The following is a 22,222-nucleotide window of genomic DNA, read 5'->3' on the forward strand; positions in this document are numbered from 1 at the left end:
CAGCTGGTGCTCTCATGCATCGTTCAGTTTTGCTTGCTTTGAAGCCAGCATAGAAGGAATTCATCTGGTATGATCACGTCACTGGGCACCTCGCCGCTTGGTTTCCATTTATTATCTGTGATAGTTGGCAAACCCTGCATTGACCAAAGTTCTGACTGTTTGATGGCTCATCAGAGGTCATAGCGGTATTTCTTATAAGCGTCCGGATTAGTGTCCCGCACCTTGAAATCGGCAGCTCTAGCCTTTAGCTCAGTGCGGATGTTGCCTGAAATCCATGACTTCAGGTTGGGATATGTACGTAAGGTCACTGTGGGGACAACAACATTGATGCACTTATTAATGAAGCCGGTGACTGATGTGGTAAACTCCTTAATGTTATTGGATGAATCCAGGAACATATTCGGACTCCCGAGTGTCGCAGCGGTCTAAGGCACTGCATCTCAGTGCAAGAGGCATCACTGCAGTCCCTGTTTTGAATCCAGGCTGCATCACATCTGGCTGTGATTGTGAGTCCCATAGGGCGGCGCACAATTGGCCCGGGTCTGGCAGGGGTAGGCCGTCATTGTAAATAAGAATTTGTTCTTGACTAACTTTCCTAGTTAAATAAATGTTAAATAAAAAAAATATTCCAGTCTGTGCTATCAAAAGGATAGTTGTGTAGCTTAGCATCCTCTTCATCGGACCAATTCCTTATTGAGTGTATAAAGGGTACTTCCTGTTTGAGTTTTTGCTTGTAAGCAGGAATCAGGAGGATAGAGTTATGGTCAGATTTGCCAAATGGAGTGTGTGGGAGAGCTTTGTATGTCTTTCTGTGTGTGGAGTAAAGGTGATCTAGAGTTTTCCTCACCTCTAGTCGCACAGATGACATGCTTGTAGCTTGTAAAAATTTGGTAAAACGGATTTCAGTTTCCCTGCATTCATTAAAAACACTGGCCACTAGGAGCGCCTCCTCTGGATGTGCATTCTCTAGTTTGCCTACGGCCCTATACAGCTTGTTGAGTGTGGTCTTAGTGCCAGCATCGGTTTGTGATGGTACATAGACAGTTACAAAAGAATATAGATGAAAATTCTCTTGGTAAATACTGTAATATGGTCTGCAGCATATCATTAGGTATTCTAAGTAAGGCAAGCAAAACCTTGAGACTTCCTCAACATTAGAGATCCTCCACCAGCTGATCCTCCACCAGGAGGAGATCCTCCACCAGCTGATCCTCCACCAGGAGGAGATCCTCCACCAGCTGATCCTCCACCAGGAGGAGATCCTCCACCAGCTGATCCTCCACCAGGAGGAGATCCTCCACCAGCTGCCTTGACGATGCATTGGAAAAAAAACGATAGATGAATATTGTCCTTGTTCAGCCACGACACCAAGAAACATAGGATATTACAGTTCTTCAGGTCCTGTTGATAAGATCTCCAGTGATTGTTCTCCAGTGATTGTACGTTTGCCAATAGAACAGAGGGTGGAGGCGGTTTATTTAACCTCTGTCTTAGTCTTGTCAGGGAGCTCGCCCATTTTGTTTCTTCCTCTTTCGAGTCCCGGGGATTAGGGCCTGGTCACTGTTCTGATATCCAGAAGCTGTTTTCGGTCATAGGAAATGATGGCAGAAATATTATGAACCTAAAAAGTTAACTTCATATAAAATTTTTTTTTAAAAACAACACAAAATAGCAGAGTTGGTCAGGAGGTCAAAGCTATCCGCTGCAGTTCCATCTTCCAGTTGTATCTAAAGGTGGGTGGAGGCATGGGAATGCTGTCTTCTTACTAAGAGAGACATTCCATCGACATTCTACCACTAAAACGTTATTCTGTTGTTGTCAGAACACTCAGGAAACTTCACTGCCGTATTTGTCTGCGGTTGTGGGTGTGTGCGTGTGGGCATATGTGTGTGTGTGAAAGACAGAGAGAAAAAAAAAGAGAGCGAGCGAGAGGAAGATAGAAAGAAATTGATACCGCCACTAACCTCTCATTATTTTTCTTGGTAGAAAAGCAAATTGGAGATTAAAGGGACCCACTCTCAGCTTTAATGAAGCATTCCTCTCCTTTAAAGATGACAAAAAAACACTCACATCGTCCTTAGTTATTTGCAGTGTGATTGCAGCGAGATTTTCACTGTTTCGGGATCAGGCAGGTCATTACTTCCTTATGCAAGCTGAACATTATAAGCTCACAGGAGGAGGTTGTTTGGTAAAGCAGGAACACTGTGTATCCTTGGGTTCAACTGGAATGAGTAGTTTGTATCAGTATTGTCATATTAGAGCTGAGGGCTAAAATTGTGCCAGCTTGGGACAGTACAGTATGTATGTTTTGCTTTTATAAACAATGCTTCTCTCCCCTTGTGGCTGTGTGTGTGTGGTGTAGCAGCCGAAAGAGGCTCGCGGGAGAGGGAGAGGCAGCAGAGGGTTCCCCACGCCACCACTCTGGAGGTGCCGGAGCAGCAGAGGACACCCCAGCATCGCTCTCGATCTGTCTCCCCTCACAGAGAGGAACAAGGCAGGGTCCGATCACGACCCACCAACGTTCCCACCCAGAGGTGAGGGGAGTGGAAAGGACAGGGAGAGATGGGGTGTTGATGAAGAGAGCGGGTTGAGGAGAGAACTTCAGGGACAAGTTTGTGTTTCGGCCTTTGTGACCCAGAATAAGTAATGCTGCCAATATTGCTCTTACTGTCACTGGTAACACAGCCAACACATACACTGTTACCACAGCTAAAAGGCTTTTTCTCTATTTCTCCCCCCCCCCCACCTCTTCTCTCTTTTGCACTCTCTCCCTCTTCCTCATCTCCATATCTTACTTAACCCTCATCTGTGTCAGGAGTTTGGATGATGAGATCCACCATAGTAGGAGGTCTAGTTCTCCCACCCGCTACTACGACTCTGCCGGAGGACACTACCAGGAGCAGGACTATGTAGATGACAGGTGTGTGTGTGTGTCTGTGTGTCTGTGTGTCTGTGTGTGTCTGTGTGTGTACAATCGGGTGGCCCTGGATTTTTTTTGTATTTCTTCCTTTGTCTTCTGCTCTCTTCCTTTCTGTGATTCAGCACAACGAATAGTCAGGATTATGTTTGGATATGGCTGCTCACGTGTATGTTGTTCTCAGTTGTTTGCTGATTCAGACTCTCAGAACAATATATAGCCATGAGACAAAAGTTTAGTAAGTGTTATAAGGCGTCGTAGCATCTCTTGCTGTCGTATGTGTACCTGTCGGAGTAGGTAGAAGTTGCCCTTAACCACTGATACCGGGTCAGATTCGTTCATCCCCTGTAATGGTTAGGGTTAGAATATGGGATAGAATCATCTGAATCTAGATCTGTGGTTAGGGGCAACTTCTACCTGTCCCATTGTTCTCCGCTGGCTCAGCTTTGTATCTATGTTCTTTCTCTGTCCTCCGGTTTGGCTTCCGTTGTTTATTTCCTCATGTGTCATCCATCCCCATGGTAACCACAGTGAGGTCATCTTGATCCACCAATCAATGCGGGGCAAAAGTGCAGAGTGCCTACACACTAAAAGGTAAACAGGAGTCAGGACATGTGTTATTATTTGTACTAGGTATGATCATAATCCTCATTCTCAGCGTCCTTATGACGCTTCATCTTAAGTGGTCCTTGTCTTTTTCCATTGATTTTGGAGCTGCATATAGATGTGTGGAGATTTCCTACATGACTTCACCCTTGATCTAAATGCTTCTTATTCTGTCATAATGTGTGTGAGAGAGCAATTGACATGCGATTTCAGTGTGTCCATCCTATCCCATGTGACAGTGACACAACACACACCCGTTCAGACGTCAACACTGGGACTGTCCACCGCTGACCGCACATAGCCTCTGCTGACCCTGGCCAATGCCTGAGGGGCAGCTAGTTATTCAGAGTTAGCGTCATGTAGCTACAGTGATCCGTTCATGGCTGTAATAATGTGCCTCGAGCACTAGAGGGCACTTTTTGACACTAGTTCAGTGCATTACCAGATCCATTATATTGGACAAAGGTGCAATACTGTCCCAGTGAGCCCACCCATAGAGGTAAGTGGCAAAGCCTGGCTGGTACATGGCTGGAAGAGACTGGCAAAGCCTGGCTGGTACATGGCTGGAAGAGACTGGCAAAGCCTGGCTGGTACATGGCTGGAAGAGACTGGCAAAGCCTGGCTGGTACATGGCTGGAAGAGACTGGCAAAGGCTGGTATACATGCTTCCACATGGCTGGCATGCTGCTCTCCTGTCTTTCTTTAGCAGTAGTTTGGGAATTGTATTTCCATTCTGTTAATCCATTTTCCTCCTTCCCCTTTTTCTATCTCCATCTCCTGCATGCACACACACATCACACCTCAGGAGGTCTTCTAGACAGTGGTGTAAAGTACTTCATTAAAAATACTTTAATGTACTACTTAAGTCAATGTTTTGGGTATCTGTACTTCACTATTTATATTTTTGACAAATTTTACTTTTACTTCACTACATTTCTATAGAAAATAATGTACTTTTTACTCCTTACATTTTCCCTGACACCCACAAGTACTCATTTTGAATGCTTAGCAGGACAGGAAAATGGTCCAATTCATGCACTAATCAAGAGAACATCCCTGGTCATCCCTGCTGCCTCTAATCTGGCGGATTCATGGACCAACGAAACCCAAATTCTTTGTTTGTGTTGGGATGTTCCCCTGGCTAACCCGAAATTAAAATGATTTGCTTAATATAAGGAATTTGAAAGGATTTATACTTTTACTTTTAATACTTAAGTGTATATGAGCAATTACATTTTGATACATAAATATATTTAAAACCAAATTCTTTTAGACTTTTGCTCAAGTAGAATTTTACTGGGTGACTTTCAACTTTTACTTGAGTCATTTTCTATTAAGGTATCTTTACGTTTACTCAAGTATGACGATTGGGTACTTTTCCACCACTGCTTCTAGACACAGTAACACTCTCCCCGCTAAGATGCCTCTCTTAGTCAACAGCATCCACAAGGACATTTACAGGTATGTGGAAGAAGAGAGCAAGGCTGTGTTGGAAAGTCGTTCCCCTCCAAACTTTGTACCCCGTCTCCCCCCCCCCCATGTACACACACAATTATCTTGTAAGTTAGTGTTGTTGTGGTACGTTATACTTTTGTAGTTTGATATTAAGGAGGTAATATCACTTGAGTGACTTCATACCAATGTTGCAGTACAGATACTGTATCCTGGTCTTACTGATCTTAATCTTACTGATATCCTTGAATGAATTCTATCAATTCACTTGGAGCCGGTACTGAAGGTAGTCCAATATGCACTTCATGAACAGTTGTTGCAATCTTGCCCATGGGAGTATTGTCCACAGTTGTAGGCTACCAGACACATCCTTACCCGCTCTTGGCCTTTGTTTGTTTGATGTTAAGTTGATTTTTGTTGTGTTTTAATAACATGCTTTTGTTTCGATTTTTTTTTAATTGTCTTGTGTGAAGTTCCACGCTGCCTGCATGTCTAAAGACTAGCTCAATGGTGCACTCCAGTGTTGTCACGGCAACGTGCCGCTCTTTCACACAACGAGTTCTCAGGTTTACAGACAAGATCACCATTAGGTATGACACACACACGCAGACACACACACACACACACACACACACACACACACACACACACACACACACACACACACACACACACACACACACACAGAGAGACTGACAGACAGACAGACAGACAGACAGACAGACAGACAGACAGACAGACAGACAGACAGACAGACAGACAGACAGACAGACAGACAGACAGACAGACAGACAGACAGACAGACAGACAGACAGACAGACAGACAGACAGACAGACAGACCTTTAGCCTCATACCATGGTCAATGACTCTTCTGAGAACCGGAGAACAGGTCTCAGAGACAACCTGACTACCTTACTATCTGACAACATCTTGCATTGCCGTGACTGTAGTCAATCACCTAATCACTCGAAACCAGGTTCAGACTAGCATGTCCTTTATGATTTGGGTATCTAACATTTCTTTCTTTTCCATTTTTCTCTTCTTTTTTCTGCATCTCCTCCTGTCCTGTTTTCTCCTCTCCTGCATTGGATGGCATGTTATTGGGCTAGTGATCTACAGCCTTCTCTTGACAGGGTTAAGACTAGGAGCGCTAGCACCAACTGTCTGAACCCAGAAAGGAACCATAGTGTTCCTTCACCAGAGCCCAAAAGGTACCAGCCCACTGACTTGTACTCTGCACCCCACCTCCTACACTCTTTTAGTGTGTGTGTGTGTGTGTGTGTGTGTGTGTGTGTGTGTGTGTGTGTGTGTGTGTGCGCGTGCGTGTGTATCTGTGTATGTGTGTGTGGTGGTGGGGGAGGGGGGGTCTCATGGAGTGAGTGTTTGTACATAGCTACTTTATGAGAGGACATAAAGGGAGGGTCCCTTTTTTGTGATAACAGCCTTAAGCTGGGACTCGGACATATGATAGACCCATGAACACGATAAAGCCCCTATAAGAGTGCAGGTGATCATGTGTTTCTCTGTGTGTCCACCGGGGTGCTGCGGGTCTCAGCTGCTCCCAGTCTCTGCCCCGCAGACGCCCCGCCAGCCCCAGGATTCTAATCCAACACGCCTCCCCAGAAGACGACAGGTACCCCCTTCCCATCCGGCCCCATCACCCCTGTTAGCAGCTGACCCCAACCTTAACCCCAACACCTGTACTAAACCCCAACACACAGTGTAATAGCTAGCTAACCTCTAACCCTAAACGTATCCCAATCAATAATTTTGTTCAATGGGACTATTTTTAGGGTCTTTGGGCGTAGATTCTGGTGGCTCTAATTTGTTCTTTAGAATCACTGTGGCTTGTAGTTTGGATTCTAGAATGTAACAGTCTATAGGTTGTGTTCTACAATCTAGTTTGTGTTCTAGCATTCTCCCGTGTAAACGTTGTGTTCTAAAATCCTTGCAGCCTCTATCTTCTCATGAAGAATGGCTGTGCTGTTTTGCTTTTCGCTTGTGGAGTTGTAGTCTATGAATTGAGTGATTTCAGAAGCTTTTGTCTGTTTATTGCATGCCAACTGAGCTTTCCTCATTATCACTGTTTGTCTTTCATATTCATAACAAAAGACACATCATTCAGGATTCAAAGTTGAGTTTAAATCTATGTAAGTCACAAGTGGTGTGTTTGTGTCTGTCTGTGTACGTGTGTCTGTGTTTCCCGTCATGTCATCCCATCACCTTCATGTTTGTGGTGTGTATGAAGCAGATGGATGATGGAGCGTCTAGTTCCTAGACAAGAGACAGTAAACCACCTCAGTGCAAAGAAGAGGTACACACACACACACACACACACACACACACACACACACACACACACAGTACTTGTTCAAAGAATGCATGAGAGTGTGATGCTTCTTCATGATCTTTGTTCCATGTTCCATTGTTGTGTATTGACAACACAGAGGCAGCTACATCAAATCCATATCTCAGCTGGCTTCTGTAGAGCATAAGGCTGTCCGATTCATTACGAATAGAGAATCAGACTTCTCTCACTTACCCCAGCTGTTTACCCCTCTCCCATACTCCATTCATTTATTCATCCCTCCATCCGATTCTTTCTGTTTTCCACTCATCCCCCAATTTCCCAGGCAAACTCGGACCCTGGACTCATCAACCTGTCACACTCTAGGAAAGAAGCTCCCTGGCAGAGACAGGTAAGGTGGCCAACCATAACATATACCCAGATTTTTGTGTTTCAACATCATCACTTCCGGCCCAATCCGTAAACTTTCCAAAAAAATCTCCCATTCACACCAGTACAGGATTAAAGTGAAAGCTTGAGTTGAGCATGTGAATCTCATTGTGGGTTTCATCCTGCCATCATAGACTGTCCCATCTCATGAGTTCCCAGAGTAGGATGAAGTTCCCCATAGACATCTAAGATCAGTTTTCCCCCATAACAATTTAGGTTTGCGGGTCAACTGATCCTAGAGTGGGGGTCTACCTCTTTTCTGTTCACCAGTTCATCCACTGTACCACTATTTCAACTTTGATTTGGTAATTATCTATTGCTTTTAAGAGGTTGTCATCTGTGCCTGTACTGTACTGCAGTGGTACTGTACTGCAGTGGTACTGTACTGCAGTGGTACTGTACTGTACTGCAGTGGTACTGTACTGCAGTGGTACTGTACTGTACTGCAGTGGTACTGTACTGTACTGCAGTGGTACTGTACTGCAGTGGTACTGTACTGCAGTGGTACTGTACTGCAGTGGTACTGTACTGTACTGCAGTGGTTAGCATCAAGGGTTGAAACCAATTTATTTTCCTAATCATTTCATCCAGAACAGAAACTCTGAACCGGTTTGAACCTAAATAAGTTACAGTTTATTTTGTTCTTTCTGTTCCTTTTTAAACCTCTTAAATATACGTATATATATATTTTTAAATTTAGCTCGGCATTAAATTACTTCACCAATGCGTAGAGCAGCTTGCTATGGAGCAGGCAAACTATGTACATGCATTGGACAGACAAGTGTAGTGTTGGGTGTAACATTGTTTTTGCTGGTGAGGATAATGCCGGGCATCTTGTTTTTATAACATGCATTATCTGAATTAGGCCCACAGATGTATACCTACGGAGGAGTGGCTTATGTGAAGGAACTTTAAATGTCTTTCAACTTCAACGGATTGACTTAACTAGTGTTGGACCAGAGCCCTTGATCATGACTCTCCGTTTTACATTACATTACACTGAATGGTGCCTAGAGTTTTCGAGAGCGAGACCAGAGCTACCTAATAATCTCGCTAGACAACAAGCTTTTTTTTTTGCAGAGCGGCACCAGTTGTTAAAACAAAAACACGGCTTATCTTTTTGTTGTTAATGACTCCAATGTGAAACTATAGTATTCTTAACTAGCATTGAAAAAGTCAATGTTATTGTTCTCTAATTTGCATAGGCGCTTTGTTGCATTTTTTTTGTGTGGGGGATTGTTAACCGGTTCCCATGCTTTTCAATAATGGTTCTGTTCTGGAACAGTATAGATCGCCTTCGTTCTCGGGTCTGGTTCGGTTCCTTGAAAAATGTCATTATTTTACGGTTTTTGGTTCACTTCCCTGAACCAGTTCCAACCCCAATTCAACAGCTCAGACACAAGACTTATGTGGCAGGGTCTGCTGACAATCACAGACTACAACGGGAAAATCAGCCACGTCGCGGACCCCGATATCTTGCTTCCGGACAAGCTAAACACGTACTTTGCCCACTTTGAGGATAACACAATGCCACCGACACGGCCCGCTACCAAGGACTGTGAGCTCTCCATCTCTGTGGCCGACGCGAGTAAGACATTTAAGCGTGTTAATCCTCCCAAGGTTTCCGGCCCAGACGGCATCCATAGCCGCGTCCTCAGAGGATGCGCAGACCAGCTAGCAGGAGTGTTTTCGGACATATTCAATCTCTCCCTATCCCAGTCTGCTTCAAGATGTCCACCATTGTTCCTGTACCCTGTACTGAAACAAAGGTAACTGAACTAAATGACTATCGCCCTGTAGCACTCATGAAGTGCTTTGAAAGGCTAGTTAAGGATCATATCACCTCTACCTTAGCTGACACCCCAGACCCGCTTCAATTTGCCTACCGCCCTAATAGGTGCAAAGATGATGCAATCGCCATCGCACTGCACGCTGCCCTATCCCATCTGGACAAGGAATACCTATGTAAGAATGGTATTCATTGACTATAGCTCAGCATTCAACAACATAGTACCTCTAAGCTCATCAGTAAGCTCGGTGCCCTGGGTCTGAACCCCGCCTTGTGCCACTGGTCCAGGACTTCCTGACGGGCAGCCCCCAGGTGGTGAAGGTAGGAAACAACCCCTCCACTTCGCTGATCCTCAACCCAGCGGCCCCACAAGTGTGTGTGCTTAGTACCCTCTTGTACTCCCTATTCACCCATGACTGCGTGGCCACGCACGCCTCCAACTCAATCATCAAGTTTGCAGACGACACAACAGTAGTAGGCCTGATTACCAAAAATGACGAGACAGCCTACAGGGAGGTGAGGGCCCTGGGAGAATAACCTGGCAGAAAATTAACCTCTAACTCAACGTCAACAAAAACAAGGAGCTGATCGTGGACTTCAGGAAACACCAGAGGGAGCACTTCCCTATCCACATCGACGGGTCCGCAGTGGAGAAGGTGGAAAGCTTGAAATTCATTGGCGTACACATCACTGACGATCTGAAATGGTCCACCCACACAGACAGTGTGGTGAAGAAGGCGCAACAGTGCATATATATATATATATACTGTACTCTATTCTACTATATTTTAGTCAAAGCCACTCCGACATTACTCAATCTAATATTGAAATATTCCTTATTTCCATTATTTTACTTTTAGATTTGTGTGTATCGTTGTGAACCGTTTGTAGATACAACTGCAATGCTAGATACTACTGTTCTGTTGAAGCTAGGAACACAAGCACTTCGCTGCACCTGCAATAACATCTGCTGAAGATGTGTGTGTGACCAATAACATTTGATTTGATTTGAACTCATGGTTAGCATGGTGATGCTGACGTTAGCATGAGAGCATGGGCCAGGATTCACTGATGTGTTTGACAATATTTTTTTCATGTTTTCCATCCTTACCTTCCCTTTGCTTTTCTTTTTGTCTCTATTCTGTTATTTTATTTCCTTTTTGCATGCTGCTTTGCGCTGTGCGACGGTGTGCACACAGTGTGTATGGTGTGTGTGTGGGGGCCCCAAGAATAAGCCCACCTCCATCTTGAGGCCATCCCGAGGACGGTCCCCTCCCCTGCGGCCACTCGGTAAGGGGAACCTCCGGGGTTCCTGGGCTCACCCCAACAAACAGGTGCTGACCTCTGACCCCTCATATCTGACCCCCTGGAGGAGTGGTCTGAGAGAGTGAGAAAGAGAGAGAGAGAGAGAGAGAGAGATTGAGAGAGAGTGAGAGAGAGAGAGAGAGAGAGAGAGAGAGAGAGAGCTGTTAACTTCCTCCTCTGTGATCCCACTGCCTTTAATGCAGACACACTATTTATTTGACGTTGTACTCCAGCGCTGTGCCAATGTGTGGTGGGTTGTGTGTGTAAGTGTATGTGTGGTGTGTGTTTATACAACGGGTGGGTCTAATCCTGAATGCTGATTTGTGTCTATTCCACAAGTTACCACCGGCTAAATCTATGTTGTTAAAATGCCTATTTACTCTGTTCCATCTGACTGGACAATCCACTGTCTCATCTGCCCAGCCAGGCTATTTATAAAAGTATCTTGACATTATCTCACATTTCTTTTAGACTAACATTTCGTTTTCAACAGCGGAGATTTGTACAACCATTGCTGCTTGTCTCTCCGACTATTTACAACATTGTTTCAATATTCAAATTCGATCTCCAGCTGTCCCATAGTAATGAACGAGTCGAGACGAGACAGACAGGCAGGCAACGTTTCTCTGCCAGTCGAAATCGTGAATGAGAATCATGTTTATGGATATATACAAAGAAATATCACTTGAAAACTACGTGCAGCTATTTGGCAGTCTCTCCAGCTTCAGTTGAAGTGATTGTGTTAGCTGTGGTCTTGGTTAGGTCCTTTGAACAACAGTGTCCGGACGAGAGAGCACATTTTCAATGTCAGGCGAAATCACACCTCATTAACTCATTGTAATGGGTGTCTCCAAATTAATGTCACTAGAGAACATCTTAGACAAACGGAAATGCAGCTGCTTTGTTGTTCTTGCTGTTCGTCGTGACTTTAAGTTAGCTGTCGTTGGCTAGCTAGCTAGCAAGGGATAACAACTGCCAGTCAGTAGGGCAGTAGAACATTTAGATCGGGCCACGTCCATAAATACAAAACAAAAAGACTGAACGACAGGGTCGCGTCTCTGGCAACCGAATTGTTAGAACGAACGACAAGCCGGCTTGGGTGGAACGCTAGATGTGTCAGGATTATATCTTCTGGAAGGATGATAATTTTGTGAATAATGAGTGAGAGTGTTACATACACACAAATATCATATCCCCAAGAAATGATAAACTCCCCTGTTATTATTGGTGAGAGGTTGTCATGTCTCGGGGGTATGACATTTGTGTGCCTCATTATCCATAATTCATTCAGGATTATCCACAACCAAGGAGTCACAAACTTGATCTAGTCATTCCATGCTATGAATATGAGACCAAATATATAACTTTTTACTACTTTAATACACATAAGTACATTTTTCCCAATACTTTTTCCCAATACTTTTTTTCCCAATATCTCTGTCCCTCAATGTCAAAAGAAGTGCTGTAATTTCTTAACGGTTCACCCGATATGGATTAAAATACCCTCAAATTAAAGCTGACAGTGCACTTTAACCTCATAGTCATTGTATCATTTAAAATACAAAGTACTGGAGTACAGAGCTGAATTTCTTTTTTTTTGTCACTGTCCCAATACTTTTGGAGCTCACTGTCTGTGTACAAACTCTGTGTCCAGCAGTGAAGGGAATAGTTTGTGCTGCAAGATTTCCATGAAGCGATACATCCCCTTGTTGTATCTCTCTCTCTCATTCTTTCACCCTCTCTCTTTCATCTCTCTCTTTCTCTCAGGGGCCCCCTCCAAGGTGGTGCGTCTCTGTCCTCCTCAGTGACGTCCTCGTCAGCAGCTCGCAGGGTCAGACACCTCCCACAGGTCCCCGACAAGAGTAGCAGTCCCGTAGAACAAGGTGTGTGGCTTCTTGACTTGATTTTTTTCTGTAAACCTGAGTGCGTGATATGTGTGTGTGCTTACTTTGACTCATTCCTGTGTGTGTGTGTGTGTGTGTGTGTGTGTGTGTGTGTGTGTGTGTGTGTGTGTGTGTGTGTGTGTGTGTGTGTGTGTGTGTGTGTGTGTGTGTGTGTAGCTCTAGCAGCGGAGGAACGTGTTCGTCAGCTCCAGATGAAGGTGCAGAAGAGGGATTCCTACAGTTCTGCTGCTCCCTCCACTTCCGGCAGGGACCTGGAGAGGGCGCTTAAGAGCAAACGCGAGGTCAGTCACCTGTCACGAGAGGTCAAGCCCCTGTCTTTCTCCCTCTCCATCTCTTCCTGTTCCTCTCTCTCTCTCTCTTGCGCCCCATATCTCTGTCCCTCTCCATCTCTCTCTGTCCCTCTCTCTCTCGCTCCCTATATCTCTATCCCTCCTTCCATCTCTCTATGTCCCTCTCTCTCGCTCTCTATATCTCTGTCCCTCTCCATTTCTCTCTGTCCCTCTCTCATTCCCCATATCTCTGTCCCTCTCACCATCTCTCTCTGTCCCTCTCTCTCTCGCCCCCCATATCTCTGTCCCTCTCTCTCTCGCTACCCATATCTCTGTCCCTCTCTCATTCCCCATATCTCTGTCCCTCTCACCATCTCTCTCTGTCCCTCTCTCTCTCGCCCCCCATATCTCTGTCCCTCTCTCTCGCTCCCTATATCTCTGTCCCTCTCACCATCTCTCTCTGTCCCTCTCTCTCTCACCCCCCATATCTCTGTCCCTCTCTCTCTCGCTCCCCATATCTCTGTCCCTCTCTCATTCCCCATATCTCTGTCCCTCTCACTATCTCTCTCTGTCCCTCTCTCTCTCTCCCCCCATATCTCTATCCCTCTCAATTTCAATTCAATTCAATTCAAGGGCTTTATTGGCATGGGAAACATGTGTTAACATTGCCAAAGCAAGTGAGGTAGACAACATACAAAGTGAATATATAAGGTGAAAAACAACAAAAATGAACAGTAAACATTACACATACAGAAGTTTCAAAACAGTAAAGACATTACAAATGTCATATTATATATATATATATATATACAATGTACAAATAGTTAAAGAACACAAGATAAAATAAATAAGCATAAATATGGGTTGTATTTACAATGGTGTTTGTTCTTCACTGGTTGCCCTTTTCTCGTGGCAACAGGTCACAAATCTTGCTGCTGTGATGGCACACTGTGGAATTTCACCCAGTAGATATGGGAGTTTTTCAAAATCCTCTCTCTCGCTCCCTATATCTCTGTCCCTCACCTTCTCTCTCTGTCCCTCTCTCATTCCCCATATGTCTGTCCCTCTCACCATCTCTCTCTGTCCCTCTCTCGCTCACCCCCCATATCTCTGTCCCTCTCTCTCTCGCTCCCTATATCTCTATCCCTCCCTCCATTTCTCTCTGTCCCTCTCTCATTCCCCATATGTCTGTCCCTCTCACCATCTCTCTCTGTCCCTCTCTCTCGCCCCCCATATCTCTGTCCCTCTCTCTCGCTCCCTATATCTCTGTCTCTCACCATCTCTCTCTGTCCCTCTCTCTCTCGCTCCCCATATCTCTGTCCCTCTCTAGTTCCCCATATCTCTGTCCCTCTCACCATATCTCTCTGTCCCTCTCTCTCTCGCCCCCATCTCTGTCCCTCTCTCTCTCGCTCCCTATATCTCTGTCCCTCTCACCATCTCTCTCTGTCCCTCTCTCTCTCACCCCCCATATCTTTGTCCCTCTCTCTCTCGCTCCCCATATCTCTGTCCCTCTCTCATTCCCCATATCTCTGTCCCTCTCACTATCTCTCTCTGTCCCTCTCTCTCTCGCCCCCCATATCTCTGTCCCTCTCTCTCGCTCCCTATATCTCTGTCCCTCACCATCTCTCTCTGTCCCTCTCTCATTCCCCATATCTCTGTCCCTCTCACCATCGCTCTCTGTCCCTCTCTCTCGCTCCCCATATCTCTGTCCTTCTCTCATTCCCCATATCTCTGTCCTTCTCTCATTCCCCATATCTCTGTCCCTCTCTCATTCCCCATATCTATGTCCCTCTCTCATTCCCCATATCTCTGTCCCTCTCACCATCTCTCTCTGTCCCTCTCTCTCTCGCCCCCATCTCTGTCCCTCTCTCTCTCGCTCCCTATATCTCTGTCCCTCTCACCATCTCTCTCTGTCCCTCTCTCTCTCACCCCCCATATCTTTGTCCCTCTCTCTCTCGCTCCCCATATCTCTGTCCCTCTCTCATTCCCCATATCTCTGTCCCTCTCTCTCTCGCCCCCCATATCTCTGTCCCTCTCTCTCGCTCCCTATATCTCTGTCCCTCTCACCATCTCTCTCTGTCCCTCTCTCTCTCGCCCCCCATATCTCTGTCCCTCTCTCTCGCTCCCTATATCTCTGTCCCTCACCATCTCTATCTGTCCCTCTCTCATTCCCCATATCTCTGTCCCTCTCACCATCTCTCTCTGTCCCTCTCTCGCTCACCGCCCATATCTCTGTCCCTCTCTCTCGCTCCCTATATCTCTGTCCCTCACCATCTCTCTCTGTCCCTCTCTCATTCCCCATATCTCTGTCCCTCTCACCATCGCTCTCTGTCCCTCTCTCTCGCTCCCCATATCTCTGTCCCTCTCTCATTCCCCATATCTCTGTCCTTCTCTCATTCCCCATATCTCTGTCCCTCTCTCATTCCCCATATCTCTGTCCCTCTCACCATCTCTCTCGCTCCCCATATCTCTGTCCCTCTCTCATTCCCCATATCTCTGTCCCTCTCACCATCTCTCTCTGTCCCTCTCTCTCTCGCTCCCCATATCTCTGTCCCTCCCTCCATCTCTCTATGTCCCTCTCTCTCTCTCGGGTCCCATATCTCTTTCCCTCTCACCATCTCTCTCTGTCCCCCTCTCTCTCACTCTCCATCTTAATCTTGCCTCTCTCACCCCTCACTCATCTCTCACCCCCTCTCAATTCAAAACAATTCAGTTTATTGGCATTAAAAACATGTATATATATCTTCTCGTCCTCTCTCTCTCTCTCTCTAGCTGTATAAGGACCAGAGGAGAACCAGCTGTGAGAATGTATCCCGCAAGTCTTCAGACAGTGATGTCAGCGACGTGTCAGCCATCTCTCGCACCAGCAGTGCCTCCCGCATCAGTAGTACCAGCTACATGTCCATCCAGTCAGAGAGACCCCGGGGACGCTTCAAGTAAATAGAACCACACACACACACACACACACACCCTCCTGTGTGTTGCAGTAATGTCTACAACATGTATTTGTCTGTCTGTATGTGTAGCAAGGCGGTCCGTGCGTCAGGCCAGAGCATGTTGAAGAGCACCAGCGTGAGCGGTGAGATCTATGGCATTGAGCACACAGACGGCAGCCAATCAGATACAGCATTGGGCGGGGGCAAGAAGCGGCGCTCCAGCCTCAGCCAACGGGTGGTGGCCATCGTGGGCCTGCCCTCCAGACGCAGCTGCAGCACCTCACAGCTCACCTCCCAGAAAGGTAACACGGACAGACCACAAAAACAAGACGATCATACACACGTCCTGGATCCAGCACCCACCTGACAACCTGTTGGTATTGTTCATGCAATGGTTGTGTGTTTACTGTGTGTTTGCTGTGTGTTTGCTGTGTGTTTGCTGTGTGTTTGCTGTGTGTGTGTGCAATAAGAAGCAGTGGGGGTGGATACCAAGAAGAAGGGCAAGAAAAAGAACAAAATCCAGATCCAGCGGAGTACAGAGGTGGGTATGGCTGTAGAGTACCCCCGCCAGGCCAGCAGAGACTCCACCGACGGCAGCATGAACAGCTACAGCTCTGAGGGGAAGTCAGTATCTCTAGCCTCTCTCAGTCTCTTTGACTGTAGCGGTAGTGTCATTCTCAATGCTTATCATGTCTAACATTATTCAGTAGTCTAACCCCAGTGTGTGTGTGTGTGTGTGTGTGTGTGTGTGTGTGTGTGTGTGTGTGTGTGTGTGTGTGTGTGTGTATTCCAGTCTAATCTTCTCGGGGATGAGGCTGGGGGCTGACAGTCAGTTTAGTGATTTCCTGGATGGCCTTGGCCCCGCCCAACTGGTGGGCCGGCAAACATTAGCCACACCTGCCATGGGTGAGTGACACAAAGGACTTGTGTAACCTGACATAATACACTACATGCGGTATGACACAGTCATAGAACTGGATAAGATATATTGTGTGTTTTACAGGAGATGTTCAAATTGGAATGATGGATAAAAAAGGCCAGCTGGAGGTAGAGGTGATCAGGGCACGTGGCCTTAACCCCAAACCAGGGTCCAGATCACTCCCAGGTACCACACACAAAAAGCACAAAAGCACAAATGCCCGCACCCACCCACCCACCCACCCAAACACAGACAGATAAGTGTGTTTGTTCTCCATACCCTCATTCCTTTCTCCCCCCACCTCTCTCTCGCTGCAGCTCCCTATGTCAAGGTGTACCTGCTGGATAACGGGGCCTGTAAAGCCAAAAAGAAAACCAAGATTGCACGTAAAACCCTGGAGCCACTCTACCAGCAGGCCCTGCTGTTTGAAGAGAGCCCACAGGGGAAGATCCTCCAGGTAATAAATCCATGGAGTTGTACTGTGTGTGTTTGTGCATGCGTGTTTCCTTGGCCTAACATATCTCTCTCACCGTCCACAGGTAATAGTCTGGGGCGACTACGGGCGACTGGACCACAAATGCTTCATGGGAGTTGCACAGATCCTATTGGAGGAGCTGGACCTCTCTAGCACAGTGATTGGCTGGTACAAACTGTTTCCCCCTTCCTCATTGGTGGACCCTACATTAGCCTCGCTCACACGGCGGGCATCCCAGACATCCCTGGACAGCTCAGGACCAGCTAATATGCGCTCTTAGTGACCGCAACGCAACCACAACCCCAAATGGACCACAAATGACCAGAGTGCATGACTACATACCTAGGGCCAATTTCCCTTGGGGCAATAGAGCAAATCAGACAGAGAGAAAAAGAGATAAATAGAGAGAGAGAGAAAGGAAGGAAAGGAGATAGAGAACTAGCCAATCAGAGCTTACCTGGATTCTGACAATCACTTCCCATGCCTCCTTCCCTTTTCCCACCTTTCTCTGGGCTGCTGGGGCCTTACTCCTGAGTCTCACCTCTTGTATTCGTCCTCCTCTCTGACATCTCCTTTCTTTGTCTCCTCTTTGTCCATTCCTCCTCTCCCGCCGTTGAGTGTGTTATGGCAGGTGCTCCTGAGATAGAAGGGACTCATGCAGCCCATTCTGTTCGGTGGCACAAGGGATGTCAGCCCAGGCTTGGTGAAGCCAATCAGTGAAGAGGTTATTGTGAGGCCATAAAGAGCGTGCAGGAGACAAAGAGAAAAGATTGATGATGCCCTGCCGACAGTTGCCCATCGAAATGTGTTTCAGCATTGATGCCGTCATGGCGTCACTACAGGTGTCTGTGAGGGTTGGCATGGTTGCACAATCTGTTAGGGAAGGGAGTCTGCACAGGTGGAAAAAACACTTGTCCGAAGATCAAAGCAAGCACAAAAGCTTGATTATTTTTTTGGACAAGGATTGATTATGAAAGAGAAAGAAAAACAGAGGCCAAATTATGGTTAGATATATTTTATTCTATTTGCCTAGAGTTCAGAAAGGCACCATGTGGTGCAGACTCCCTGTGTGTGTATTTGGTTTTCGAGTGACGGTGGTCTGCAGACCTGCAGAGGTCTTGTCACACCCCCCTCTCGTCCCGCCCCCGCGAGCGAGGCAGGCGCAGCATGACTCGGGACCCCGGCCCAAGCTGCATGCACATTTTTTTTGTAAAACAAAAGCCAGACAAATTACTTTAAAAAAAAAAGAGACTAAATGTGTGTTAGTTCCACATACTTTAGGCCAGCTTGTATGTTGCATGTACTTGTACAGTTTGCTCGTACTGAATATGAATACAAACAGAAAAGCCATCCGCCATCCAAGGGCGGACACCGGGGGAATAAGCTCCGCCCAGGCCACACCTCCAACTCTGGGTACGAATTTCCATATTAGGAAGTCTCCAAAAGCCTTTTTTATTTTCTTGTGTTCCTTTTGAGCCCTTTGGAGAGCATTGCTGTATCATAGTACTGAGCAAACTGGAACCCCCTAGTTATCTGAGGATCTAGGTGCTTTAACAGTAGTCTATGACAGTGGGGCTAGAAACAGAGGTAGAGAATGTGTGTATAAAAAAACAGAGCTTAATGTATATGAAGTAAAATTATGACTTGACAGAAATTATAAAGATATAGATATATGATTATCAAATGAGTGTATCTGACTACACGCATTACCTATGCGCACACACACGTTGTAAATATGAGTCAGGGGGAGAAGTTTGACAATATTTACACACACACATACACACACAAACACACACACACACACACACACACACACACACACAAACCGATCCAAACATTCCTGGTCCTATGGAAACAGATCAGAGCCCCATGCCCTGTGTTGCGAGAGACGCTGAGCGGTGCCCAACCACAAGAGGGAGCCAACAGGCCTTTCAGTTTCTCGAAATAGCAGCCAACACCAACATGACTATTTGCAACACACTCCATTTTGTTTCTTTAACCCCCTACTTTAACGCCCTACTTTCTCATGGTTTGGACTGAACTTTAAAGCCAATGAAAATGTTGTTTGCTGACCTTTCAGTTGAACCTCTTGCGGTGCGGCCCACTGCCCTTTCCTTTGTCAGTATTAATCCATGATACTGATTGTTTACAGTCCATGGGTACCCCCCCCCCCCCCCAACACACCATATCTAGGAAAGAAGTATTCACTGCTACATTTCTTGTTTGTACAACAGATGTGGCTCTACCGATGTGTACGTTTTATATTCAAGAGTTCATTTTTATTATTTACAAATAAAAGACTGTGTGGAAGAAAAGGGTGAGAGAATTGACTCAAATGAATGTCAATACACGGGTATATACGATTTTGAAAACGACTAACTTATCTACTGCCAAATGGCTGCTGCACAGTACAAAGGAGCCGTAAACACAGCCCGTGTTTTTTATGCGCCGACATATTAAGCAATTGAACAACTTTCCCTTCCCTTCCCTTCTCTTAACACTGAATCCTAACCATAACCCTGAACAAAGGTAGGTGCTGCACATCAGTGGTGGGCTGATGTGGGTTGGCCTTCACAATGCCCACGACTTGAAAGCATTTGCAATGCTACTACAGCCTTTGTTCAGCATCATTCTCTATCAACTGTTGTTAGCGTTCATAACAATATAATTGATGCATAGCTGCTTTAGGAAAAGGTCATTGATTCACATACTTCAGCTGTTGGAATAATCTCTAGTCTCAGAATACACCTTCAAATGTGTTGATCTTCACTGGTATTGACAATAACAAACCCTTTCCAATACTCCCACTCAGTGGTAGCAGTGGACACTGCCTTAGGCCTACCTACACCATGACTGCATTATTGTATGACTTGCATATTTTCAAAGACTGTGTCAGCCTATGGGGCAGCACATGGCACATGCGTGCAACGTGCACGCAAGTTGTAGCCTGTAATGTAAACTATAACCAATGTTTTATTAGGCGTTTGCAAACTATAGAATTTACATTAAATTCTGAAAGTGAACGTAACGGAAATGTCTCAGTAGCACACAGTCAAGGCATATTCAGTGAAAAGAAAAATGTGTCTATGCATCCACATGTAGGCCTGTCGACCGCAAATATATTTATACCTAGGCCTGTAGGTGTACATTTGGTTAATTAACCTACAAACAATTCGTTTTGTATCTGAAAGGTTTTCCTGTTTTTTTTAAAGATATATGCACATAGGCCTATGCGTTGCCAAGAGGCAGAGCAGAATAGTTTTGGCGAAATGTTGTTGTTTGTTGCGCCAGATGAAATTGTTAAGTGGGGGGAAAATGTACGCTGTCCATGGTTCTGAAACGAACTGTTGCATAGGCTAATGCAACAGTTAGACCGAGTCCTAACAACCCAATCTCCTTAAATAGGTGTAAAACAATCCTGCAATAACTTATTTATCTGTCATATCACTTTTTGATTGACATGAAGTTTCTCCTTCATAGGAGTTTACATTTTTCCTATATCAAATGTTCTCTACCCTATCGTTCTTTGCGCTCTGACCTTTTGCGTGCTACATACATTGTTATTATAGACAACGTGTACATGCACATCACCCAAACAGATATCACGGGCAGTGGGCGGGCGGCTGTGCCTATAGGACGGATATTAAGAATCATGTCAGAGTGAATGCTATTGTTCGTCCCTGTTAATCATTTGAACAGCGCCGAGTTAAACTCTCTGGGAGTCCGTTAGATCATTAAAATAGACCGGTGTAACACCCGCCGAGTCATTACTACACTATTCGCCGGTAAGAGACTTCCACTCACCCTAAACACAGTTTAATCCAATTAGATAGCGGGCTATGTCTTGGGGTTTCTTCTATCGATATTCATTAAAAATACATGATTTATCACTATGTTCTCTGAGGTTTGTCCCATTCATCTGTCTGAAGGTAATAAACGCCATGCAGGCTATAAGAGGACAAACAGTTGGAATTCATTTACTTTGACAGGGAGAGACAATCCACAGTTCCACTGTCTGGTGACATGCTTAGCCTATTTTGAGGACAGATTGTCAATTTAAAAAAAAAGTGATTAATAGCATAATAATAATATTAATAATAATAGGCATAATAATAATAATAGTCTAATAATAATAATATACACGGAAATATAAATTAGCCTAGATAAATAAATCACGATCATGTAATAGAGCAGACTAATACGTTGCACCTGCACGATCAGCCCTTTTGTGTGTCGAGCTTCACATAGCAAAACCGGATGTCTTTATAGCTACAACGACAACATAGGCCTAACACAACACAAATAGAGGGGAGGTTTTGTTTCCCGAGAATGTGAGTTTTATCCGTTTGTCAAATAAGTATCGAAGATGGTTTTCATGTCAAAAACCATAGCTTAACTATCTATTGGTCTGACCTTTCAGGTCTAGCGGGAAAAAAAAGAAAAGAAAAACTGAACAATTTCGTAAATAAAACTGCGGATTATATGAGGATTTCCCTCCATATCAATAAATTGACATTTCAATTCACTACTCATTTTTTTCAGGAATACACATGCCATTGACCTATATCCTGACGCACTGCATCAATTCAATTGTCATATATTCGGCAAAACATTGTAAACTGCAGGCCTAGCCTATTTCAAACATGATGTTTTCCAACTGGTCCTAATTTTTTAAATAGTAGTTGAAACAGGTGATGCAACATGTAGGCCTGTAGACATGTTCATTAACATTTTCTCCGATTCTCCATTTGAAGTTGCCGTGTTCGTTGTTCTGTTACATTAGCCTGCTTAACCTTGTTTAGAAATAATCTTACTCCCATGATTATACATTCTATTTCAATCGATGTATTTGTTCCTGTAGATGGAGTAGACGTAGGCTAAAGAGGAGTTGAGCATCAACATTGGCATTTCG

General features: G+C 45.3%; 1 protein-coding gene across 1 annotated transcript in view; it reads left to right on the plus strand.

Moving 5' to 3' along the window:
* LOC115113230 (regulating synaptic membrane exocytosis protein 1-like) overlaps positions 1–19,646 on the plus strand; it is a 73,993-nt gene extending 54,347 nt beyond the window's left edge. The window contains exons 17-32 of the mRNA XM_065012798.1: positions 2,363–2,534; positions 2,816–2,920; positions 3,449–3,511; positions 6,086–6,187; positions 6,532–6,609; positions 7,228–7,290; positions 7,610–7,675; positions 12,575–12,690; positions 12,868–12,992; positions 15,753–15,916; positions 16,007–16,218; positions 16,387–16,540; positions 16,710–16,822; positions 16,920–17,021; positions 17,153–17,292; positions 17,375–19,646. Of these exons, the coding sequence (XP_064868870.1) occupies positions 2,363–2,534; positions 2,816–2,920; positions 3,449–3,511; positions 6,086–6,187; positions 6,532–6,609; positions 7,228–7,290; positions 7,610–7,675; positions 12,575–12,690; positions 12,868–12,992; positions 15,753–15,916; positions 16,007–16,218; positions 16,387–16,540; positions 16,710–16,822; positions 16,920–17,021; positions 17,153–17,292; positions 17,375–17,590 (1,991 nt within the window). The 3' untranslated portion in view covers positions 17,591–19,646. The remainder of the gene's footprint in view (positions 1–2,362; positions 2,535–2,815; positions 2,921–3,448; positions 3,512–6,085; positions 6,188–6,531; positions 6,610–7,227; positions 7,291–7,609; positions 7,676–12,574; positions 12,691–12,867; positions 12,993–15,752; positions 15,917–16,006; positions 16,219–16,386; positions 16,541–16,709; positions 16,823–16,919; positions 17,022–17,152; positions 17,293–17,374) is intronic.
* Positions 19,647–22,222: the final 2,576 nt, after the last annotated feature.

Source organism: Oncorhynchus nerka, linkage group LG28 (assembly GCF_034236695.1).
Source record: "Oncorhynchus nerka isolate Pitt River linkage group LG28, Oner_Uvic_2.0, whole genome shotgun sequence".
Lineage (NCBI taxonomy): Eukaryota > Metazoa > Chordata > Actinopteri > Salmoniformes > Salmonidae > Oncorhynchus > Oncorhynchus nerka.